Consider the following 27075-nt stretch of genomic DNA (forward strand, 5'->3'; position numbering starts at 1 on the left):
TGGATGTAGGGGGAAAATTACCTCATAATCCCTTGAGGCTCAGCTCAGTTTCTCAGCTAAGACTTGGGTACTCCCTGTGAGAGAAGTACCATCATAGTCTTGAACCCAAACCTCCCATGACAGAGCAAGTGTGACAGCATCATCATGCCCTGTTTCTTAATCACCTAGGCAAGCTACATGATTATAACCTTGATGCAGTAACTTGCTGCAGGCTTTGAAACACCTGAAGACTCTCTGACCATAAGGACCAGCTGAAGACAGACCCTTGGGCAGTCATTATTGAAAGGCTTGTGCTATTGCCAACATCAGAATAATTATTATGACTGATGAGTTGACCATAGAACCATAGAGAAGTTACAGCACAGAAGAAGGCCATTCGGCTTTGCATTTGAAGACTTTGGGTGGATCATCCCAGATTTTCATTAAGTGTGGTAGCGGGTGGGTAAAACAATGTTTTAACCGCTGGCCACAATGGCAGGTATTCACGCCGTATCGTCACAAAACCCACCACATTATTTATGCATTCCCCAGAAACACACCATTTCCATGGCAGGCAGGCGAATGAGAGTCCGCCTGCCATCACCCCGCTGCTGCATCATGCCAGGTGCCATATTTAAAGTCTAGTCACAAACCCACATCTCAGTGCCTCCAGACCACCACTGCTGAACGGAAGACATGGCCCTGAAACTGAAAAAGACTGCAGCCCCCAGGTTCAGTGACATGTCCCTCGAACACCTTTTGGATCTGTGGAGGCCCGCTGGGATGTCCTCTACCCCTGCTCTGGCCACAGGATGGGCAGCAACAGCACTAACCTGGCTTGGGAGGCAATGGCAGCGATGGTCAACACCAATGCTCTTCAAAAGAGGACAGCCACCCAGTGCCGTAAGAGGATGAATGATCTTCTCCATTCCTCCAGGTTAGGTCACTCTTCTCATTACTCTCAACTCAAACACTCACAAACCCATTACACATCCACAGGGCCCTCACTCACTGCCGGTTCAAGGGACATCACCATTCACTGTCTCTCACATACCTTCATCGTTCTCATCCCGTCCATGGGACCACTCACCACCCACACAAGCGAGACATACTTACCATCTGGCCTGACAGGCATCCTGCTTACACTTTCTCCATCTCTATTCATGCAGGATAAGGCGGCACACAACAAGATGGAGAGGTCGCAGACCAGTGGCGAAATGCCTGAAATCAAGGTCCTCACGGACTTTGAAAACAGAGCCATCCAGCTGGATGGCAAGGATCTGGACCAATACTGTGGTGACAGCGAGCTTTATCAAATAAAGTTCCAGCAGTGCAACATTCCTCAGACAACCATGCTGTGAGTGATGTGTCCTGCTTCACAAGCCACTGCCATACACTAATTATCTCTCCTTGCTTTCGCAGGCACATCTGCCAAACCGCTGACAGAGTTCACGACCCAGGGCCTCCAAACAAGCCCTGAAGATACCTCTGAAGAGCAATCTGGAGGCACCCTCCCTGAAGTCCCGCCACAGTGCTCACCCACACTCTCCACCAGTGCAGAGACACACACCTTGGTGGGACCTAGCTTTAGAAAAACCCAGGGATCACAGTCTGGTGAGCACATTGCACTGTCAAATTCACAGCAAGTGGAGGTAGGGAATTCCCAGGTTTCTGGCACTTGGAGGACTTCTGGAGGCCAAAACTTTGCTGAGTTTGAGTCAGATGGCGAGCCTCTGGACTCGGTTATGTTACAGTTGCTGGAGCTGCAAAGGAAGGCTTGTGAACATCAGGAAGGGGTGGGTCTGCTGCACTCTTCAGATTGCAAAGCACAATGGAGGAGTCTGTCTGCCTTCACTCTGAGGTGATAGCTCTGGCATGCCAACGCACTGAGGTCAACGCTGGTAGGATGGCAACCGCAAAGGAGAATTTGGTCCAGGATTTCGCTCTTGCGCTGCTATGCGGGCTCAACTCCATTGCTAATGCCATAGTTGGCCTCCAAAAGTGTATCCACAAGAGGGGTGCTGGGTAGCTCGATCTCACCAACTACCCCTGCTCCTCAAGGAGCCAGCCTGAGGCCCCCAGGCACCCATACAGAGGATGATCAGCGGGTGTACACTCTGGACCCATCCATCCAGGTGACTTTGAGAGTGCCTGGCTCATCTGACTCCCCTCTTCCTGTGACCTCAGCAGTCCTGAGGACTCCCGCCAAGGTCATCACAGACAGGGCGTCGCAGTCATGGGCCGCCTCCACCTCCACTGTGGATGTCCAGGGAGCACCAAGACATGTTGGCAGGGTTAGGAAAGCTAAGGATAATTAGTTGCACAACTTGGACATTGTTATTAATCACTTGTACTTACTGTTCACTATTGTCAATAAACTCCCAAGAATGTCTCCCTGCCTGTGGCTTCATGTTCTGATGAGCAGTATTCTTGCTATTCAGGTGTGGAACCTTTCTGTACAAGATAAAGGCAGGTGTCTCAGTCCAGGGCCTCTTCTCTGTGCTCTTGTGCAGCCTTCAGACCAAAGTGATGGTCTGACCTCACATTCCCTGGACACATTACTGATGCCTGCGCTTCGGGGTGCTTGTCATCATTGCCAGAATGTAGTGGCCAGGCACCACAGAGTTCTTCCATTCTCTCGGTCTACTCTCAGCACCTTTAAGGTGGGGCTGGCCCCCATCTCTTCAGCATCTGTGACCATTGATGCTGTGCTCCTGAAGGGCTCAGTTGCTGAAGGCGAACAAAGGATCAGATCCTTCTAAAGTTTCATGGCTGTGCCTCTATATGACCCATGACCCTGATTACAGAGTGCAAGTGATCTACCCTCAGCTGGAAGTGAGTCAGACATCCTCAGAGGCTATGTGAAGATTTATGGAGTGTCCTCACCGCATATCGTCATTATTTTCCTGCAATCTAGTGACTATTAGGGCCTCCACTGCATCTCCATGACAGAAGCATTCTCAGATGGTATTCGTGCTGCCACAACCCAGACTGGAGTCAAATATTCACAGGTGTATTGTCATCATCCTTCACAAATCTAACAGCTATGAAGGCCTCCTGAGCATGCTTGTCTCATCTAGCCAATGCGAGGGCCTCATCCCCGTCATCGTCACCTCCAAGGACTTCCTCACCCCCATCTCCATTGGTGTCCTCTTTACTGGAAGAGACGTGCAGCTCCTCCATCTCCTCCAGTCTCCCCGTTGAAGCGCCAGGTTGTAAAGGGCGCAGCAGACGATGACAATGCATAGCACTCTCTGCTGACTGCACTGTAGGGCACCACCAGACTGGCCCAGGCACCAGAACCTCATCTTCAGCATCCCGAAGGTTTGCTCCACCAAGTTATGAGCTGCAGCATGAGCCTCATTATACCATCGGTCTGCTGCAGTCTGAGACTACTGCATGGGTGTCATCAGCAACAGCATCTGCAGGTAGCCCTTGTCTCTGAGGAGCAATTCCTGAAACTTCTGTGGACTCTGGATGACTCCAGGGATCTGTCACCGACTGAAGATGTAGGCATCATGCAAACACCAACTGTTTTTAATAAATCCCTGCTGGGAGTCCTTGATTTTTCCTCTGCGTTTTGGGTAAATGCTTATTAATTTGATTTCAGTACTGAAATAATGGGAAGAAAGTGCTTGAATTTATATGATCCTTTGATGCAGTGGTGTACTGGGAAATTTGGAGGAGCAGGAGCTCTAAGAAAATGTGTAACCCATATCATTTCTAAATCTACTGTTGCGTTGTATTCCTATGTATTTGAGTCCACAAACATCAGTAAAACTGCTTTTTAAGTGAAAAAACTGGTGTTGGTAGGCATTTTATTTCAAACCATGTGTTATTTCAAATCATTAGTCTTTAGCATAGCTAGAATTTCATTTTGCAACAGTTTAATTATTTAATTCAAACCTATGAAAAACATGTATTACAGAAAACTTATTTCTGACTTGGGGATAGTATATAGAGGGGCCACTGCTTTTCCTCATTTATATTTATAACCTTGACCTCAGTGTGCCTGGCACAACTTCAAAATTTGTTGATGATGCAAGGCTTCAAAGTATTGTGAACTGTGAGGAGGATAGTGATAGACTTCAAGAGGATATAGACAGGCTGGTGGAATGGGCAGACATGTGGCAGATGAATTTTAATTTAGGGAAATGTGAAGTCATACATTTTGGTCAGAAGAATGAGGAGACGTGACATAAAATGTCACGTACAATTCTAAAGGAAATGCAGTAGCAAAGGGACTTGAGTATATATGTGCATAAATCATTGAAGATGGTAGGGCAGATTGAGAAAGCAGTTAATAAATTATACTGAATCCTGGGTTTCATAACAGGGGCATGTAGCACAAAAGCAAGTAGGTTATGAACCTTCATAAAACACTGGTTCAGCCTCAATGCGAAGGATGTGAAGGTTATAGAAAGGGTGCAGAAAAAGAATGGTTCAGAAGATGAGAGACTTCAGTTATGCGGATATATTGGCAAAGCTGGGGCTGTTCTCCTTGGAGAAAAGACGATTGAGAGGAGATTTGTTAGACATGTTCAAAATCATGAGTGGTCTGAATAGTGTCAATGGTGAGGAACTGTTCCCATCGGCAGAGTGTCAAGAATCCTAAGGTGATTAACAAAAGAACCAGGAGCGACATGAGGAAAAACCTCTTTATACAACAAGTGAATTGGATCTGGAATGCGCTGCCTGAGCATGTGGCGGAAACAGATTCAATTACGGTTTTCAAAAGGGAACTTGATAATTATCTGAAGAGAAAAGGTTTTGCGGAGCTAAAGGGAAAAGGCTGAGGAGTGGGACTAGCTAAGTTACTGTTGCAGAGAACTGACACATCCGGCTGCTTCTTCTGGACCCCGCTCATCCAGCTGCCTGTAATTGGATGAGTAGCTTTACAGCATTTTTCAAATATAAGTCACTTGAATGTCCAACAGGTTTTCGGGCCACATTGAGATAGACAAGCCTGCTTTAAATAGATGGTGCTGGAGCAGTGCTCCAATGTGCCCCAGCGGCACTACACTTTCTGCTTTGATGATCTCAATATGTGTCAAAGTGGTAGAGTTTTGAAGAGTAGTCACAGTTGTCATGTATGAAATGAAATTTGCACACAGCAAGATTCCACAAACGTCAAGGAGGTGAATAATCAGTTAATTTGTTTTAATGATCTTGATTGAGGGGTAAATATTGACCAGGACATTGTGCTGTAACAAATCAACATGAATGACAGATCAATGTCATTTGGCATTGCAATATATAATGCTTTCATCCAGTCTTTATGGCATCGGCATCATCTCTCCATTGGCAATTGCATGTACCACGGCTATCCTGCCCATTTCCAGGGCTTCCTCCCCCATTTCTATTAGGATGAAACGGAAAGGATTAATGCATTTCTGGGTTCATGCCAGCTGTGTGGAGAAATAGGTCATTCTCTTTGGTTAATCAATTGTTTCTCATTTACATAATTAATTCAGACATGGGAAATTGGAATCATTTCCGACTCCAGTCGGAGAGTCCCATAAGCTGCCTCTGCAAATGTTCCAAGAATAGTATATTGAAATAACAGGTGGAATCTTGTGGAGGTGATATGGGCTGCTAGCTGGTGGCAATCAATGACAGTTTCATGGTCACCATTACTGAGACAAGCTTTCGATTCCAGATTTATTATTAATTGAATTCAAATTCCACCAGCTGCCATGGGTCTGGATTATTAATAAGCTGGGCCTCTGAATTACTAGTCTAGTGACATTACCGCTACAACGTCTCCCCAGCCAAAGTAAAATCTCTCATGGTGCTGTTTGAAGAAGAGCAGGGCTCTCCTACTGTCCCAGTCAATATTTATCCCTCAACCAGCATCACTAAAACAAATTAACTGCTGAATCTTCTTGTTGCTATTTATGGAACGTTGGTATGTACAAACTGTTAGCCACACTTCCCTGGAAGATAACAGGTGACTACACTCTGGAGTAATTTGTTGCAAAGTGACTTTGGACATCCCCAGGCATGTGCTCTAAAAATGTTATTTCTTCTTTCTTTGTGGTATTAACAGCACTTTAGTCAGGATTATTTTAATTAGGACTTTGTGAACTACCATGATGATTTTGTTTACCATTTCGAAATTCCACCACCACTAAGTTCAAGTGATAAACGCCGGGCAGATTCAGCTCCATTATCCAGATACTCCAAATAATCCTACATTCAACCTTTTGTGGTTGTGGATGTTGCTCACTTACATTGTAAATTCTGTGATTTTGGGCACCATTTCAAAACATTCTAGCCAGATTATACTAATACCTGAATGGAAAGCATCCAGACTAACAGAAAAAGAGAAAATGCTGGAAACACACAGGGTGCTCTGATAAACAATATGCACCTAAATATCAAAATCCACAATTTCCCTTTTTAATGTTGATTGATTCACTGTGTATTTCCAGCGTTTTCTGTATTTAGGTTTCCAGAATTTGCTGTTTTTTTCAATATTAATCCACTTTTTAAAATATATCTTTTTTATTTGGCCCAATATAAGCACAGAAACATTTCAATTCCAAACACCCCAATTTCTGTGACCATTTCCCTGCACCGCCTCTCCAAAACCTTAATTACTCTGGAATCAAACATACAAATTAAAGCTTGCACTGTTGGAAGAACAGAATTCCCTTAATGTCTGGGCCAACATTTCACCCTCAGTCAATACCACCAAAAACAGATTAATTAGCTTGGCAACTCAAATCATCTTTACAAAGAAAAGGTACAAACTTTAGCTGATACAGAATCAAATCAAACACTAAAAAGGCCATTATAATGTTAATACAGCTACTGCAGCTTTAAGACTCCAGCTCCCTATTTTGTTTCTTGCCCTGAATTAAGGTGCCATTTTGGCCCCCAAACTCCAAACCCTAGTATTTCCTGTTAAGTTACTCTAATCTAAACTGTGTAGTTACAGTTTTGCTGATGAAGTCTCAGGAATTAACTTTCTGATATTGAAGCATTAATCTTTCAACTCTGTTTTAGTTATTTACCTTTGATGCATGATTTACAGTGGGGCAGAAATTAACACTTGACCAATCAACCTGCAGGGTCAATTACGATAAGCGTTGGGTAGGTTTTTTTTCTTACTGTGGGTGCTTGGGATGTTTTCTGTCCAGTTGAAATTGTTTATTTGAAGGATGGATGATGCTTTGGGCCACATTCATATCGCACTTACTAATCATTGCAATTTGTAAAAATGTTAAGGTAATACCTTGTCATGCCATATGCTTGTCTGTATTTTGGGAATATAATTTTCTCCACTATATCAAAAAGAGTAATATTGACTTTAATATTAATCTTAGACAAATGCATTATGAAACATTAAGAAAGTTTTGTTCACAGGTCAAATGTTAACCATATTGGGAAAGTGCTCTCAAATATCAAACTTTCCTGTTTTGAACTTAAATGCTTAACTGCCATTTAGACATGTTTTTCAAAATTCAAGTATAACTAGCACATCAATTGGGGAATCGGGCAGTCCAAATTAGGTCAGGCCACAGACAGTAATGTAAGATCATCTGACCATGAAAACATGGCCTGTACCTAACTCCAACTTGCTGTTTCTTCCACTGCCTAACTGAATTTTCATGTGCAGGATTTTCCCATTGGCGAGCGGGGGATGGTGCCCACTCACCGACACATAAAATGATGCACGGTGACGTCAGGCAGAACTCCCGACGTCACCGCGCCCCATTTACATTTTCAGGCAGGTGGGGGCACAGCAAGAGGCCATTGACAGCGTCATTAAACTAATTAATGGACCTGCCCGTCCAACCTTAAGGTTAGCGGGAATTAGAAAAAGCATGAAACATCATCCATGGGCGGGATAAGGTTGCATGAGAGGTTTTAAAAAATTTAAAGTTTTTTTTCCTAACTCATGTGACATGTCAGGGATTTCTTTTTCTATTTTTAATATTTTTGACAGTAGAGCCGATCTCCCTGAGGCAGCACTTAGCCTCAGGGAGATGAGTGCGCTCTTTTGTGCACATGTGCGAAAGAGCGCACTCTCAGGTTTAGGGATTCCCCCCTCCCTTAATTGGCCCACCCACGTAAAATGGCGGCACCCCCCCCGTTTGGGGGTGCCGATCAGAGGCATGTCTATGCGTGCCTGCATTTCAACTTCACCCCCGACAGGGGGAAAATCCTGCCCCATGAGTTTTATTTTCATTGATCAGTCAGATGGAAATAACACATTCTGATATAGTTCCTCCATAATGCTTTGAGCAGTCACTGTTGTCTATGTGTGTGTTCTAACGTCATTATGAAAAGAACCATGAAACATGAACAGGTAACTTTAAAGTATTAAATTGGGCTTTCTTTCTCTTGGCAGGCTTCCAATTATGTGATCTGTGTGGGCAGGATTGTGTGTGGATGTGACCATAATCTGTCAAAGTAGTCAATACTTGCACTGTTTTAGAGGGCACGGCAGTAGTAGGCATTTCCCTTCCTTTTTGGCTAATGAAGCCGCCTGTAATATAAATGAATAGCTGCATTGCCAGCAGAAATTCTAATACTGGATTCATTCAATACCAAAATGCAACATGAGCCACAGAATAGACTGCTGCATTTAAATTTTCACTAAATTAATATTGCTGTGTTTATTACTGAACACACAACTGCATATGCAGTAAAATAAGGCAATAAAATTATAGATCAGACATGAAAGTCAGGGTTTGCTCAAGAATATGAGACTGAAATGGTGGTGAATTTGTCTCAACTGGAATCGCGCGTAGCATAAAATTCAGAGATAATGTACTTGATGATGGATTAACATTGTGTCTCTCTTTCTGCATAATGCATTTTACGCTACATGATTAATAACTAGCTTTCATGTGGTAGCTATAAAAAGAACAAGAGATGGAAGGGATAAGGGAACTTGCTAGTGAGTTCTTTTTCACATTACTAACACCTGTCTTGGGCTCTCTGATTACTTACAGTGTAAAACATTATCAGGGATCTGCGATCACATTATCTCACTTTCATCGGACTCCCTGGTGTCACAGTCTGCACATCTTGAAGTTGTCCATCTAACGAATATCATGCCCAGTGAGGGTTTGGTAAGGACCTAATTCTTCCATGTAATTGTTAAACTGCATTATCATGTACAATAGACTCTGTATTAACTGTAGCTTAAATTAATACAGAGAGTCATCATAATAAATCCTTGCAGTAGCATATTTTGTTTCCAATCTTTTGTTGTGTTGTCAATCTGGGTCAAATAAATATGTTTGACATTTCTCAGTTAAAAAAGGTTAGAGTTATTAAATACTTTACTACCTTTATTTAATTTGCTTGCAGTGGGAAACTTATATTAGCAACATGCTCCAATGCATTTTAACATGCATGGTGCAAAACCTTTGCACAATATATTCTCTATATTGGCCATACCACTGTGGGGGCGGAATGATGGGGTTCGATCAACATGGTATGAGAGCTCAATGTTTATATTAGTACTGAGCAACATTAGACCAGTTGTATACTTGCTGTCATCTGATCAAAAACAGAGATCGAAGAGTTGATTGCTATTAGTCAAGGAAGAGTAGATGGACAAAATTAAGAAAAATAATTTTAAATTATTTTAAATATAAATGGCCATTCTACTGCTGTTTTGATTCCCCATTTGCAAGAAATTCCTCTGATGCTTTTGAAAAACCTCTCAATCTTCCCCCTCAAACATCCTTTTCGCCTTGATCTTCCTCTGTGTTCCTCCTTAGCCTCTTGTCCCTTCCACAATATACCTGTTTAAAATGTTGGCACTCAAACTGTCATAGTGAGACTATCAGAAGTGGTCATTGGAAGTCAAGACAATAACAATCTTCTCTGTGTTCTGAGGTTACAGGAAGCAGGAGCGCTTTTAAATAGGCAAAGAAGGAGAGGGGAGTAGGAGGGATCTTTATTTTTGCCCATGTTAGCTTCCACAAGCCTTCCTTGGTTTCTCCTGTGGCAATGAAATTAGGAGGGTGGAGGAATGACCTGGTGGCAGATTGGACAGAGTAGCAGACAGGTTTTAAGAGCAGTGGAGTTTTCTTGCTTTTTGTTTCAATGATGCACACAGGCTGTCGACATTGTAGCTGAGCTAACTTTATTGATAACATATTTTCCTAACATTAACACATATCTGCAGTAACTGAATTCTATCAAGACAGGCTCCAACATATGCTATCTGACCTTCAACCCCCAGGTCAGGTGACCCCATATCTAGTACAGTGTACCATATATTAGTGAATACTGGAGTCCACTGCCACAATCAACTATGATCATGACATTTCACTTTTTAAAAAACTTACATACAACTAAAGTACACAAAGCTTTTTATCTATTCTTTATCACTTTGTTTTGTCTTTTATTCATCTCTGTGGTTTTTTCACATTCTTCCACTGGATGTTCTGAATGGTGACAGAGGTGATTTTGAAGGACCAAGGGGCCTTCTCCAGCCCTGTGTCACTATCACCCATTGAATAGTTTTCAGGACTCTCAGGCTTTGTCTGGTTATCTGTTGCTTCACTGATGCATTCTGGTTTTTGATCTTCAGCTACAATTTCTGGTTCAGAGCAGGGTTGTGTTTCATTTGTTTTCCATAAGAATTTCTGGTTTCTCCTGTACTATTATCCATTTGGAGTCTGCGATATTTAAGACCTTGGTTCATCTGTAAATTCCTGTGTCAACAGCAGGATTCCAGATCCCTTCATGTTGAATCCTCACTGCCTCTCCCATGTTCAGGTCAAGCAGAGATTCAAAGTACTGTTTCTGCTTCTGCTGTTTCAGTTTGAGCAGGTCCTGGTTGTAGAATTAACAATTGGGGCACAGTTGGAAGCTTAGTTCTTAGTCTTCTCCCCATCTGGAGCTGTGCTGGATATGATCCAATGCCCTCTAATGGAATATTCCTGAAATCCAGCAGATCCAAGACGGGGTCTCTTCTGTCCGCCTTTGCCTTCTTCAACAGATGTTTTAAGGTCTGCACGGTACATTCCACCATTCTATTGGATTGTGGATATTTGGGACTTGACATAGTGTGGCAAAACTCCCAGTCCTGTGCAAATTTGTGAAACTCAGTGCCTGAGAATTGTGGACAGTTATCTGAGATGAGCACTTCAGGTATGTCGTGGCAGGCAAAAATTGATTTAAAATTATTTATTACAGCGATGCTCTTACTATCATTTCTCAGCAGCACAGACTCAAAAAACTTTGAGTAATAATCTACCGCTAGTTGGTACTCACTGTTGTCAAATGTGAACAAGTCCACTTCAATTTTCTGCCAGGGCCTCTCTGGAACATTGTGTGGTTGAAGTAGTTCTTTTTGTTGTGATTTACTGTACTTTTGGCACACTGCACATGGATTCAACTTTTCCCCGATTTGTGCTCCCATCCCAGGCCAATACATTACACCTTGAGCTCTTCTCCTGCATGTTTCTATGCCGAGATGACTTTCGTGTATGCACTGCAGCATTTCTTTCCTCAGTGTTGCAGGAATTATGATCTTTTCTCCCTTGAAAAGTATTCCCTCTGCTACATGAAGTTCCTCGCAAAAGTTCCAGTACTCTTGTACAGCAGAAGGGGCTCCGCTCCTATATGTGGGCTAGCCAGTTTGCACAATCTGCTGCAGTTTTCTCCAGATGGCAGCGTTCTTGGTCACTTCCCTGATCTTATCCAGTTTGGTTACAGCCACAGGTAAGTTCATTATCAGCATGTGAACCTGTGCTTCCGTTTCTTTATCCTCTTCCTCCGTGATGGGTAGGTATGCACGTGACAGTGTCTGCGATATACATTTCCTTGCCCAGTTTGTATTTAACTCTGACCTGGTACTTCTGCAGACACATTAATAACCTTTGGATTCTTGGTGGTGTACAGTTCAGGAGCTTTTTAAGTATAGCTTCCAGAGGCTTATGATCAGATTCTACCTCCACGTCTTTGCCATAGACAAACTGATGGAAGCTTTGTAGGCCAAACACAATTGCTAGCTTTTTTTCTCTATTTGGATATATCACTGCTGTGTTTCAGTCATTTTCTTTGAAGCGTATGCCATTGGTGCCTCATTTTGCAAGAGGACAGCCCCCAGGCCAGTCTTTGAAGTGTCTACTGAGATCTTGATTTGCTGACTGATATTGTAATACTTTAATGCTGGTGCCTGGGTCAGTGTTCTCTTCAGACTGGTCAAAGCTTCTGATGACTTTGTTCCCAGTGCCTTTCCACATCATTTTGTAGAAGTTCTTTGAGTGGTGCTGTCAGGTCAGACATGTTCGGAATGAATTTCCCAAGAGAGGTCACCATTTGCAAAAACCTCTCCAAGTCTTTCTTGGGGGTGGCATGTTCACGACTGTTTCGATTTTACTCTGGTCCGGCTTCAGTCTCTCACTTGTTAGCACATCCTCAAGTACTTGATTTCATGAAGACCTACTTTGGACTTTTTCTTCTTCAATTTGAGGTTCCTTTCTCTACCTTTAGCCAGCAACTTCCTGAGTCTGTGGTTGTGTTCTTCTCATGAGGCTCCCCAGACCAGCACATCATCAATATATGTTTCCATGGCCTCTAACACTTCAGACAGCTACTTCACTGTTCTGTGGAACACCTCTGGAGCTGAATTAGTACCAAAAGGTAAGCGTAAAAATCTGTATCGCCCGTATGGTGTGTTGAAGGTACAGAAATAAGAGCTGCATTAATCCAGCTTGACCTGCCAGAAGCCTGAACTCGCATCCAAGACTGAATAGTGTTCAGTGTCGGCTAGCTTACATGTGATCCCTTCTACTGTGGGCAGCTGGTAGTGCTCTCTTTGTACTGCCTGGTTTAAGTCTCTGGGATCCAGGCAGACTTGCAGATTCCCATCTGAGTTTTCTACAGTTACAATTGGATTCACCCACTTTGTCGGTTCTGCATCAGTTGTCTTGATGATGTGAAGTTTCTCCATTCTGTCCAACTCTGCTTTCAGTCAGTCTCTCAGCATTACTGGTATTTTCCTGGGCGGGTGTATTTTGGATGTCACAGTTTCATCAATCTTAATGGTGTGTTCTCCTTTTAGGTAACCAATTCCCTGGAATACATCTTTATACTTGCATCACTTTTCACCACTATGAACGGAAGTGCTTGAGACAGTTTTTGTAGTTCACTTTAAGCAGGCACTTGACTTCTACAGCATTTTTTTCACCTGTATAAGTAGACAGCTTCACTTTTGTTTTAGTTAGCTGTTTTTCTTTGCTTATGTTATGATATAGGCTTAAGGGAATGATATTTGCTTGTGCACCTGTGTCGAAATTGAAATTCACCATCATGTTGGCAATTTTTAAATCCATTCGTCTTCTTTGGAGTTTGTTGTTATTGCACCAACGAAAAGTTCAGTTTCAGTGTCTTTGTCAATCGTGTCACTTACTTCGATTTACACATCTTTTTGAAGGGATTTAGTTTATCACAGCTCTCACACTGCTTTCCGTGGACTGGGCAACCACATGGTAAATGCTCTGTTTCGGATCAGCTGCATTTAAATGTTTTAATAGCAGTTTTGTTCTTTTTACGTCTTTCCCAGGGCTGTTTCTGTTTTACTGCAACTAATTGCTTGACTGTGTGTGGCTTATCATCTTCTGTCATCTGTTTAATCTGGCATTTCATTGTCTCTGTCGTTCTGCAGATGCTTATTGCTTTCTCCAGCATGTGATCAACTTCTCTCAAAAGCCATTCTCTCAGAATGTCATATGTGATCCTACAAATGATTCTATCTTGGATGAGTCTTTAAGATCTCCAAATTCACATGATTTAGGTCATTTTTTCAGCTCAGTTACGTACTGACCAACGTTGGCACTGCCTTGCATGAACGCATAAAGTCAGTATCTTTCATACATGGGCCAGAAATTTCCCCCCATCAGGAAGGTTATGCGGGGGCGGGCGCAAACCTGATCGGCACCACCGCTCGGGGACGCTCCGCCGTTTATGTGGGCGGGCCATTTAAGGCCTGTCCAGCATGACGCTCGCCCAGAAGCGCTAAGCATTCCCTTTGTGGGTCGGTGAGGGGCGATTTCCTGAGAGGTTCCCTGTGCTCTTTTGTGTATGCATGCGAAAGAGCGCAGAGATCTCCCTGAGGCATGGAGATGCCTCAGGGAGGTTTGTCTCAGGGCTAAAGTTTTAAATAAAGGCTTTTAACACTTTTAAAACATGTTCCCTCATGTGACATTGCATAAGCTGGAACATGTCAAAGAATAAAAATATAAATTTTTATTAGATTTTAAAACACTTCATGAAACCTCATCCCACCCGTGGATGAGGTTTCATGAAAAACGCGAAGGCCGCCTGGGCTCTTTGCCTGCCCGCCAACCTTAGGTTGGACAGACAGCTCTCATTAAGTTGAATTAATTAGGTTTTAAATAGCCTTAATAGGCCTTTGACAGTTTGGTGGGCACATAGCCGACTTGGCTACACACCCGCCGAACTGAAAATCTAAATGATGCACGGAGATGTCGGGACGCCCGACGTCACTGTGCATCATTTTCCCGACTGCCGACGAGAACATTTTTCCCATAATGATTTTCTTAGGCCTGCAGTAGGCTTTGAATTTTTCCATTATTTCTTTCAAGTCATTTCATTTCTCATCACTTTCAAAGATGTATTATAGACTTCTCGGGCTGCTTCTCCTGCTACATGAAGAAAGATGGAAGATTGTACCAGAGGGTCTTTTTTAATCACTCCCCATCGCTGTAAGGTACAGCTCAATTGCTGCCGGAAACTCCTCCAGTTTTTGGTGAGATTTCCCTCTAAACTAAGCTCTGTTGGTGGTTTCAGAACCTCCATTGTTGCGTTTAGTTTACTTCTGACATCATGTCTTGCTTTCTGTTTCAATGATGCACACAGGCCGTTGATATTATAGCTGAGCTAACTTCATTGATAACACATTTTCCTGAAATAAATACGTATCTACAGTAACTGAATTCTATCAAGACAGGCTCTAACATGTGCTATCTGGCTTTCAACCCCCAGGTCAGGTGACCCCATATCTAGTACAGAGTGCCATATACTATCTAATACTAGAGTCCACTAACACAATCAACTATTATCATGACAGAGTGTGGTAAAATAATAACAGCTTGCACTTACAGTGTGCCACATATAATATAGAAAAACAGAGTTAGAGGAATTCACAGAAATGGGGAAGGGAGAGGTGATGAAGGGATTTAAATACGAGGTGCTGGTGGCTGATGCAGATCAGCCAGGACAGGAGACATTGGACAAATGGGTCTTGGTATGAGATTGTATAAGGGCAGCAGTTTTAGCTGAATTACAAAATGTATGGAATGAGGGGCCAGTCAGGAGATAAAAACATGAAATCAGGAGCACATTAAACCTCACAGTAAGAATTGAGCGTGTCATAACACTATCAGATGGTTGGCAAAGCTGAAAATAATTTTCTGTACTGTTAGGTAATAAATGTTATAAATGATCATCTGAAAAAAAGCACAGAAGATTACTTAAACTGTCTGAGTCAGATTTGCACATCTATTATGTCCCTTTGAATCATTGGCTGAAATTTCCCGGCCCCGTTGTGGCAGGACCCGCCGTGGTATATCCAACGGCCCAGTCAAAAGTCCATTGACTTTCAGCGGGACAGGATAGTCCCGACGGTGGGCGGAGCCTGAAAATCCCACCCATAGAATGGTTACAGCAAAGGAGGCCATTCATCACATAGTGCCCAGGCAGGGTATCTGCAAGAACCGCTCAGCTACTCCCACTCCCCTGTCTTTTCCCCTTAGCACTGAAATCTTTTCTCTTCTAATAATTATCCCATTCCATTGTGAAAGCTATGATTGAATTTGCCTCCACCACAGTCTCAGGCAGTGCATTCCAGACCCTAACCACTTGCTGCGTTAAAAAAAAGTTTATCATCATGTTGCTTCTGGTTCATTTGCCAATCACTTTAAATTGGTGCTCTCCAATTCTCAACTATTCTGCCAATGGGAACTGTTTCTCCACATCTAGTTTGTTCAAAGCTCTCATTAGTTTGAATACATGTATCAAATCTCCTCTCAACCTTCTTGAAAGAGAACAGTCCAACTTCTCCAATCTATTTACGTAACAGAATTCTCTCATTCCCTGAACCTTTCTTGTGAATTTTTTCTGTACCTGTGGTATTAGGGTTTGTAATGGCTAATATGTGGGACTGTGTAAATAGCACCTCCCATAATGATGATGTAAGAGAATACATGACTAGGAGAGGGAGAATGTTCATGGCTTCAGCAGTATAACACCTAGTCATGGGTATCAGTACATAGTTGAGTTGTATGAAATAAACCAGTTGTTGTTTGAATACACCGATGTCTCAGTAATCACTGTGAAGCTAGACTAACCGGCATACAACATGGTGGCAGCAGTGATGGATCCCAAAACACTGAAAATTCAACTTTAAAGAAGATTAAATGTCATACCTGTAAAAGCGGCATCAAAACTGCAGAACTCAGCAAGACCCAGTTGAAGAGCTCCAGAGCTGTTCCATAAATGAAGTGGAGGCAGGAAGAGTCAGAAAATCGACTTTCAAAGTCATTCAGGGCTGCAGCACAGCATGTGGTAGTCAGTGAAGAAAATCCTGATCCAGTGATCATTGGCTTTGAGTCAGAGAATCAAGCAAAAATCGTGGAACTGGTGGGCAACCCTTAAAAATGGTTAAAAAAAATCAATTCTAATAGCACACTGGGCAGGTAGCACTGGGAAAACCAGATTCCTAGCAAGAGTGGGTTACAAAAAGCCCTGTAGTCCGGGACCAAGGCCAGTGCCATTACACATGGCGACCACGAGGCAGCACAAGAAAGGAAAAAAAAAAGCGGCTGCAAATATTCGATGCTCCAGGGGCAGGAATGAAGAGATTTTTGATGAAACTCAAATACTTACCTTCTTTAGTTTATAGGTAGGGAACTCCAGTGCCCAACGAACCTTGGGTCTCCCATGTATGTGCCGGCCAGGAAGTGTAGGTCAGACAACCTAGAACAGAGCGCCATCATCTAGTAGGTATCCCAGGGAGCAGGACATGGGAGGGGCAGGGAGGTGTCCCAAAAAGAAGTCCCAGGTAAGGGTTAAAGACAGGGGACAGAATTAGGTCCCGTTAATTAGGTTTTAAGAAAGGAGCAGATAAATAGGCTCCAAAGTAAACAAAGAGCTGCAGAGAATAGCCATTGAGTGAAGTGGGCACTAGAGAAGCCTTGAAGGTCCAAGAAAGCAGCCAAAAGCCGGTGACTCCATGCTGTGGGCTTTTGGGGCAAAAGTACCCCTTTGGAGCAGTTGTGTTCTGCTTGGCACAGCTGAAAATCTGAGGTTGCTTGGAAGGTGATGCTTGAGTGTACTTGGAGATCCAAGGGGAGGGGAATCGCGGAAGGTGAGATTGAAACCCTTCGAAGTGGGTCATTGTTGAACAGGTCTAAGTAGGAGCGACATTTGGAGAGAATTCCAAGGCGAGATCTTCGGATGTGGAGATTGGAAACTTCATGAGATGAAGTTTCAGTGAGATTGGTTGGTTCATAATGTGACAAATGTCTGGGTAGGCTCTTGAGAAAGCCATAGAATCTGTTTTGGTTGCATCTGTTATCTATAGTGCACTGTGGTGTGTCCGACCACTGTTCTCCTGTTAATTAATATGTATCTCATACTTATCCTGGATATAAATTGTGTTATCTTTCTGAATTTTTATAGTTAAGTTTATTTTCATTTGTTCAAAACTGTGGAAACCTGTGGTTTTACTCACTTAATAAACGTCCTGAATCTCAAATTTTATCTACTTTAAACAAAACGTCATTGGTCTCTAACCGGATTTGGCCAAGGATCATAACAGATTATTGAAATAATTTAAAGCAAAGTGGTTTTTAACAGCTTTGCAGTGTTCAAGAAATTAATACCAAGTTCAGCTGTGAGATCCCCAAGGGAGACAGTGACCACAGCGGGTCTCGTTGAGAGGCTGAACAATGCAGGAAAGCATTAGACAATAGAAGGAACATTTAAAACTTTGGTTAAGCCACCTAAATCTTAGAAAAACCATGGATCCTAAATTAATGCTACCTGAAAGGTTTGGACACACAGAAGGACCAAATCAAACTCAAAACTGGGCACTTTGGAGAAAAAGATTCTTGAGGTTCTGAATTGTTTCAAGATTAGACAGTAAGTCTTAAGCTGAACAGGTCAACACATTAACTTAATCAATAGGAACAGTAGCAGATGATATTGCAAGACAGAGCATCAATGAGACCACTGATAAATTTGAAGAAGTTGTAAAAGCTTTTGATAACTATTTCAACCTGAGGAGCAATAAGATTCTGGAAAGGGCCAAATTCAACAAAAGGGTCCAGAAACCAGGTGAACCAGTAGATGCTTTTATTAGTAAACTCTATAGGCTGATTGATGAATGCGAGTATGGAGACCTAAAAACAAAATTAATATGAGACCACACTGCAGTTGGTGTTACCGATGAATCCCTATCAAACTTATTGCAATCTAAGGAAGACCTCACCTTAGAAAAAACAATAAAGCTGGTGAGACAAACAGAGGTCCATAAACAGAACGAGGCAATATTGAAAGATTGCTAAGGTGAAGAAAAACCTTGTTTCAGGAAATCTCCAGTGACCATACAGCTCCTTAAGCCCATGAATGTAAAAGGAGCAACAGAAAAGTAGGTAAAGTACAAAATACCAGCACATCCAATCACAGTACTGAAATGGGGCAGGGTGGGAGGTGAACTTCAACCCCCAAAAATGGGAGGCATGGGTCCCATGTGATGTTAAAATGTTTAAAACCTCAAACTCAACACCAACCTGATTCCACATTGCCTACCTCTGGGTTTAATGGATTTAGGATAAGAAGTTTCCCAGGTTGCAGGAAACTTGACATCTCAAGGAAGGTGATGACAACTTTGGCGGAAGGTAGAGAACTACTGGTGAGGCAGGAGGAGCACGAGTTCTTCCCACGGCCCACCAACTACCTGCTTCTTGTATCTGACACCCACTCCCCCATCAGAACCCCGCCCCCATACAAAACATTGCCAGGGTCTGGAATCAAATTCCCCTTCAGGATTAGATCCTTCTGCCCCATAGCCGCCCCAACTCCCCTCATCCTGGGGTCAGGATGGACCATTTCCATGCTGCCAGTAGCAGCTGCAGACTTATAACCCTGTTCTGAAATCCCCCCACATCTTGCACCTCCCCAACCTGACTAGAAACTGAGCCTGTCAATCAGACAGACTTCCGTGTGGGGGTCCAGGCAAAAAAAACAAATATGGTAATTTGAGTTTCCCATCCAAAATGGTGCTGCCCCACCCACGCAACCTGCCCTGTCAAGGTTGGGACCATAATTTCAAGGGCTGCACTATTTCCAACCATTTCAACCGTGAAATGTGGAAGTCCCAGCATTTTGTCCTCCTTTAACTTAACATTCTTTTATTTATTACAATATATCTCATCTCACTTAAAAGCAATTCATAATTTATTTATCTCCTCCCCCATACCCTTCTGCTCTCTAGACACTGAAGTGCAGTATTGAATATCAATGAAGAGTAATGTTGGGTGGAATGTAAAACCAGTGTCTTATGTGATCCTGTGGGTTTCCTGCCTGGCAAGTTTAGTTAAAACTACCCCAAAAACTCTGGAAATCTTTAAAAATTAAATTGAAAACATCAATGAAGAAGGTTGAGGCTGTTATTCAGGTTTGTTTTTGATGTAAATTTATTGCGGTTGTTTTCTGTTTGATTAGGAAACATCAGTCACCTTTTATCAGTCAATTTAAGTTCCTCAGATTAGGTATCCTATTAAGCCACAGGCACTGATTCCAAGAGGGAACATGATCCATGATTAAAATTAAGAGACATAACTAAGTTCTTTAGTAACTTAAGTGTGAGCTACCAGCAGTGTTAGTAGGTATGGTTATATTATTAATAATGGAATAGAAGCAGATTGAGAATTCTGACTGCCTCTTGCAATGTATCACCTTGGTGGTATGATTTTCCTCTGTACTGTGTTAGCTTTTTTATTTTCAAATAAAAAGTATTTAAAATGCAGCTGCCTGTTGGGCGCCGTATTTACTGATTGCTTATGTGGAATTACTGTGTCAGGAACGTGCTTGGAGATCATTTAACTTGCTGGTTTGTTGGAGATCTATGGGGGAGAAAGAGCGCACTAACTTATTTAAAAATCGGTTTCATTTTTGCATTTAGCTGAATCCTGACCTGACACATCCATAGTGTCTGCCAGAACTGCTGAGTTTTTTCAGCAATTTCTCTTTTTATTTAAGGTTTCCAGCATTTGCAGTATTTTGCATTTATTTACATCCATGACAGTATCTGGTTTGTGTGGGATTTTTATTCTTACACAAATTTTGAATTTCTCAATACGCTGAAAATAATGCAGTCACATGGATTGTGATGCACTGGAGCATTGCATTTAATCAGTGCTTGACAATCGTGACTACAGAATGCCAAGATTCAAAAAGAAAATGTTATAAAAGACCACAGGTCTTGAGACTGCTCTGAAGAACTTGAAATTACTATTGCTGTCAGCCTCTTTATGTGAGAGAAAATAAGTAGCCTTTTTTGTAATAAAAGATCGTGAATGAACTACATTGTTTAATCTACACTATAATTTTCACTTTGCAATTTAATTTTTGGCATTCAAGATTATTGATTTGACTGAAATATGCACTTTGCATTCTTGGTTTTTAGTCATTCAGGAGATGCAAAAGACTTCTTTTCTCTCTCTCACTTGTGAAGTGATCACTTGCAGTGAGATGAAATACATCACCTTAGAACCAATTTGGTAGCTAGGGGATGTATTTTTTCTGAATTTCCCAGCAGTTGCTGCAGCAGCACAGTTTTGCCTGCTACATATGGATGGGATGGTGGATAGGGTGGGGTTGCAGTAATCTGCCATGGCAAAATGTCTCACTGACCTTCGGTCTGGTCTTTTTGCAGGGTATGTACATCAAATCAACCTATGATGGCCTACATGTCATTACAGGAACCACTGAAAATGTAAGTTTTAACCTGAGCCTCTCAAATGCTAAAGGAAACCCAACATTTGATTTTATTAATTTTAGTGAACAGCCATTTGAAAAATGCATGGCCATAAAGAGGAGTCAATTCTGATTTCTGAGAAGGTGACGTCTGTTTGTTTCGAAATTATGCTGCCTTAAAATCTTTGACCAATTTGTAAAACATTCGGCAGTGCTTCTCCAATCTCTCGACACCTTGTCTCCTACAGCAGGTAGCAATAAATCTCTTGTTGGGCCACTGTCAGACCCTCTCTGCTCCATTTACACAAGAGGTGATTTATTTTCAAACAACTTGCTGTTTTCCAGCGCTGTCTGTGCATGTTTTTTTCCACAAACCTTTTAGTCTGTAACCCAGCTCTGAATACAAAATCCACAAAAAATGAACTAACCTGAGTGCTGTAGGTTTTGCCCCTTGCCACCTGCATCCCTGCTCCCCACGCCACCCCGCCCCAACCTACCACCTCATCAAGCTTTCAGAATATGTGCACATTCTTGATCCCTGCTGTAACAATTTGTTGTAACTATCCAGTGCTAAACTTTGGAAAGTATAATTAGTCAAATGGAAGCAACAAAAAATATTTCTAATTCCCATTTTTCACAGAATGAAATGATGCTGTCTTATGTTCCAACACTCTTGTCCTCAGAGTGTTACTGAGATATCAAAATAAAACCCCGTTCTTTAGACAAATAGTGCAAAAAATGTAAAGCAAATGTATAATTAGCTTTTGTGATACTTGATTTATGTTGAAAACTGTAGAGCAAAGTGCAAAGCAGCCATCGTGTCACCAGTGTAAGACCAAAGGGAAACAGTGAAGCCATGGAGGTGGTGCAGACAATGCATGTGAGGTTTATCTCTGGTATCTAAGGAATGAGTTATGAAGAAAGGTGAGGGCTTGTTAAGTTTGAAGGGAGATAACTGGGAGGGAGCTTACACAAATAAATGAGATATTAAACAAAGTCGCTAAAGTAAACCTGGAACACCGTGTCAAGGAATAAGCCAAGACCCTCGAACAAGGAAGCATATGTTAAAACTGGTGGAGAGACAATTTATCAGAGTTGGCAGGAGGAGCTTCTTCATATATAAAAATATAAATATTTAGAATGGAAATCAAGGAAGAGTAATGGAGACCTGAGTGGATTTACTGAATGAGATGTCGTAGTGCATTAGAGAATATTAAGGTTGTTTTGGAATCCAGGAGCTGAATTGGGCCAAGTTGTTTTCCTCATCAACTTCATATTATTATCCTATTAATGAGTCATTTAAACATATTGGAATTATCACCACTTTGCAAATATAAGTGGTCTGTATATAGGTGTGAGGTGCTCACCTGCTCATCACTCACCTGGACATTCAACCAGGCACTGACTTACAATTTTTTAGGTTTACAAAGTCGTGGATACTTTTTAAAAGGAGCTGCTGGCAGGTCAGGCTTCTCCCCAGCAGTGCAGATTTGTTAAAGGCTCTTTATGTGCCATCTTTTGCTTTGTTTGGTGTGAATAAATGTTAACTTTGTAACGTGAAACATGAAATGTGTCGCCTCATTTTGTCAAATCTCTAGTTAAGTCACTTTGCCCACTTGAAGATGAGGATACAGTTGCCAACCATACTGAATTGTCCTGGAGACTCCAGGAATTCAAACCAGGGAATTCTCAGCAATACATATTGAATGACATTTCAGATTTATCATGTTTTATGCTTTTCATTAGTTTTTTACCTTCCAGGAAAATCTAAACTCTACAGCCCAACTGATGTTTGAAATGGGTTCATTGGTGTTTAAAATGTCAAGGCAACACACATTTGCCCCCTCTCAACCATTTTATTGTTGTACTGGTGCTGTGAGTAAGTGAGTTTGTCATAACTCAGTCCTTAAAACCATTGCATCATGTGATGAGACCAGACTTGGCAACGATATGATTAGGTGATAAATAAGAGCCGAGAGAAAATGATTTGATAGCTAGTTCGAAGAGGCTGTCTTAATTTTAAAATTGTTATGCAGTTTCAAAACTCTTTTGTCTGATGTATATCTCCTGTCCTTCTTTGACATCTATTTTCAAAGCAGCAAAGGGCCCAGACAGGGGACACAGGCTGTTTCAAGTGCTGCCACAATCTCAATTGAAATCTGCTATTGGAATGGTAGGTGGGGTAAAGGGGAAACTGGGAATTTCCCATCCCACTTAGCTGTTGGATAAAAGAATAGCACAGAGAATGGTGATAGAAAAAGCGAGAGGCTAGTCAGCCACATTGTTGGATGTGAGAGCAGACAAGAAAAAAATGACAACTCCCATTTGAAGCCAGCTCTTTCCCTGATGATATGAAATGTGCATTATTGCAGTACAATAAATGCTGTGTGTTACATACAGTCACTATGGGAAGAAACTTTATGCATTAGCAGTCTCAAAGGTAACGGGAAGTACATCGTAAGTCTGTGTGTGGAAGATTGAATATAAAATTATACATGGCTTGCTGATCCCTGTGACTTCCTGCTAAGCAAACCCATTATGTGAGGTAATTCAGAAAGAACACGCATGGGGAAAATGTTCGGCGTGAGCTTATCTTTAGCTGAACTGTAGACTGTTGAAAACATTCATTTATCTTAACATTGTTATCAGCTTCTGTAAACAATTATGTTACATCTCACTTAAATACATAAAATTGCATTAAATTTTACAGCACAGAAACAAGCGATTAGGTTCAACAGATCTATGCCACCGTTCAACTCCACAAGAGTCTTTGTCCATCTTCTTTCAAGTACCTTTTGAAAGTCCATATATACAATATCAATCATACTACCTCCATCAACCCTCCCGATTACTTCAGCAACAATTAATCAAGCTAGTCAAACACAATTTACCTTCACTGCTTCAGCATTTTTGTCCCCCTTTATGATCAAGATTACTAATTAGTGCCAATTGTATGTACTGGACTCATGCCATCAACAATGAGGTAGAGGCAGTTCAAACTTACTTCCGATAAAATTGTTGAAGTCAGCCAGGCTTAATCCCATCAAGTAGACCTGGAAGTTCTAGAAGTTAAAACACAGACTGCTGACCTGCTCGACCAATTTAACTCCCAAAATGAAATTATGAGGCGACAATGGGACCAGTGGAAGGTTACACTGCATATACAGGACAATATTTGTAACATTTCTTTGTAAAATAAACTGAGTGTTTAAAAGGTAAGACAGGTGAACATACAAATGTAGTAGTTGTAACAGAAGAAAGGAGGCTGGACAGATGGATGAGGCCTGTAATTACAACCCAATATGTTGTTAACTGTCCATTATTACATCACTCACATAACTGTGAAATATCACAGAATATACTGGCAACATTTCTGAGAAACCTACTAATATATTGATCGTTAAATGTTCGTTCTAACAATCTCATCTATTTCGTCTGGTTGCCATTCGAGTGTCTACCCTGGGATGGGAGAACATGTCAAAACAAATAAATATAACTGAGGTATATGTGCCTCCAGTGCTACCAAATGATGCTATCTTGATGCATCTAAAACAATAAATAAGAGGAGATTGCACTTATTCACAAGCAATTATCCTGCATTAACCACTAGACAGGGTCAAAACAAGAAGACTGCTGGTAGAGCTGTATGTTGCTTCATGTTCAGAATGAAGTTATCAAAACAGAGAATCTTTATTGTTTTCATTAAATAAAATGTGTATTTGTAAAAAGGAGCTTGTTGAAGCAGAAGAAATGGAGACTGTTGCTAGATAACAAGATATTTATTATATGTATACAAATATATATTAATATAAATCTCATATTATACATGAGAAGTCAACATCAAGAGTACTCTTCAGCTAAAATGCATAATTCATTCCCATTTTAAAGTCATATATTTTACCTTTATGTAATACTCTGATTTTACATTAAAATGACAAATAGTGAAACTTTCATGAATTTGGGAGCGGAGAGGTTGAGTTGATTAGAGCAGAGGAGGTTTTCTGTGGCATAGCCTGATGTGCCACAGTGCCACCACTGTCAAGGGAAAGTGATTACAATGTTACAAGTTTACATAAGCATTATAAATGTGGACACATGTATTTTTAATGGAAAAGGTTGACACAGTAAAGCGCATATGTAAGATTTTCATTATAATACCTAAAAATTAATGGTGTTATGATGCCCAGCTGAGGTTACCCCTGGACACGCCTGATCCCAGAGTGGAATCCAGCTTGGTAGATCCTAACTTCTATTTGTTTGTTTAGATACATGGAGAGTAGCTACTGAACAGAGGCATTGGAGTCAGCTGATGAACTTTTAACAAAAGAATAAAACATCTATTCAACAAGAAAAGATGAACTATATTACAATACTCCTTCATCCACAACTATAGCTTTACAGATGAAAACAGATTTGTAAGGATAACAGAAACTACAAAAACTATCTCATACTCTAATATCCATAATAAGTACACAGTGCATGTAAACCTATGGCACCCTGTGGTAAGACACAGTATACTCTGAAACCAAATGACAGATGCCACCTCAAATAGATCTCTCTTCAACTCCCCCCAAGATGCTTGTCACACTGTGAGCCAACCAGTCTCACTAAACTCCATCTTTTTCACAATGGTTTCCAATCTCCACTCTCCAAGAACTCACCTTGGAAGCTTCTCCCAAACCGTGGCTTTCTCTCAGACACCGCTTGGGTTTCAAACTCTCCTGATGTTCCTCTTCTCTGGGTCACCACATACATTCAAGCTGTCTTCCATGCACTCTGTCTCACGAACTTAGCGTTAACAGTACAGCCCCACTGCTTCACATGCCCATAGCAAAAAGTTCAGACCTTCAGTTGTCTTTTTGGACCTTCTTGCCTCTTGCAAGCTTTAAATCTGCTTTCTGCAGCTTTTGTCTCTTTAAATCTAAAGTTTGGAGCCTTTCTCTCTGCCCCTCACTCTTAACTTCACTTAACAGGACCTCCTCCAGGTTCCTGTCCTTCCTTTGACTAGAAGGTTTCCTTTGGACTTTCCCCCTTCTCCACTCTCCTGGATTTTTGAGGTTTTTCCTTAGCTTGGGACTGGCTATCTGTCTGCTTTAGTCTCTTCTGGCAGCAACTTCAAAACTCGCTGAACTCCAACAGCTTCCAAAACAAATTGCTGTTTCTCTTCTTTTGTGCATGTCTGTGCAAGGATACAGCCTCTCTAACCCCCTGTTGCTTGGCAACAGTCCAATTCTTCTACCCTGGTATGCTTACCTTTGCTTTAGAAGTTGTAAAACTCCTCATTAGAAATGCAAGCACTTATAAAAGTGAAACCAAAGCTCCATTTGACCTTTCTTAACTCAGATACAGAAATACAAATCAAACTTAAAGCTAAAACTCATTCCTAACACCCACAAATACCAATATAACTTACTTAGCTATCTCTATTTCCTAACAATGGATAGATGCTGAATACATTTGAGTGAGATTCCCTTTGCTGTTACTTAAATGGAGATATTAATCTTTTCAAAATAGCAGACAGAGGAATGTCACACGAGTATGCCATTTCATTAATACAGGAATTCCCAGTTCACATTACTATGTGTCAGCCGTGGCTCAGTGGTAGCATTCTTACCTCTGAGTCAGGAGTAACCTGGGAGTTACTGTTGACCAGAAACTGAACTGGACTAGCCATAGAAATACTATGGCTACAAGAGCAGGTCAGATGCTAGGAATCCTGCGGCGAGTAACTCACGTCTTGACTCTCCGAAGCCTGTCCACAATCAACAAAGCACAAGACAGGAGTGTGATGAAATACTCTCACTTGCCTGGATGACTGCAGGTCCAACAGCGTTCAAGAAACTTGACATCGTCCAGGACACAGCAACCCACTGAATTGGCACCCCATCCACAAACATGCACTTCCTCTACCACTGACACACAGTAACAGCAGTTTTTATCACCTACAAGGTGCACTGCAGAAACTCACCAAGGCTCCTTAGGCAGCACCTTCCATATCATCTAGAAGGACAAGGGCAGCTGACACATGGGAACACCTCCACCTGAAAGTTCCCCTCCAAGCCACTCACCATCCTGACTTGGAAATATGTCGCCGTTCCTTCACTGTCACTGGAT

At 41.7% G+C, this 27075-nt stretch overlaps 1 protein-coding gene across 1 annotated transcript in view; it reads left to right on the plus strand.

Moving 5' to 3' along the window:
* si:ch211-26b3.4 (connector enhancer of kinase suppressor of ras 2) overlaps positions 1-27075 on the plus strand; it is a 748930-nt gene that overhangs the window by 288085 nt on the left and 433770 nt on the right. Inside the window, exons 6-7 of the mRNA XM_041195459.1 lie at positions 8946-9065; positions 20921-20980. Coding sequence (XP_041051393.1) covers positions 8946-9065; positions 20921-20980 — 180 coding nt within the window. The remainder of the gene's footprint in view (positions 1-8945; positions 9066-20920; positions 20981-27075) is intronic.

Source organism: Carcharodon carcharias, chromosome 9, assembly GCF_017639515.1.
Source record: "Carcharodon carcharias isolate sCarCar2 chromosome 9, sCarCar2.pri, whole genome shotgun sequence".
Taxonomy (NCBI): domain Eukaryota; kingdom Metazoa; phylum Chordata; class Chondrichthyes; order Lamniformes; family Lamnidae; genus Carcharodon; species Carcharodon carcharias.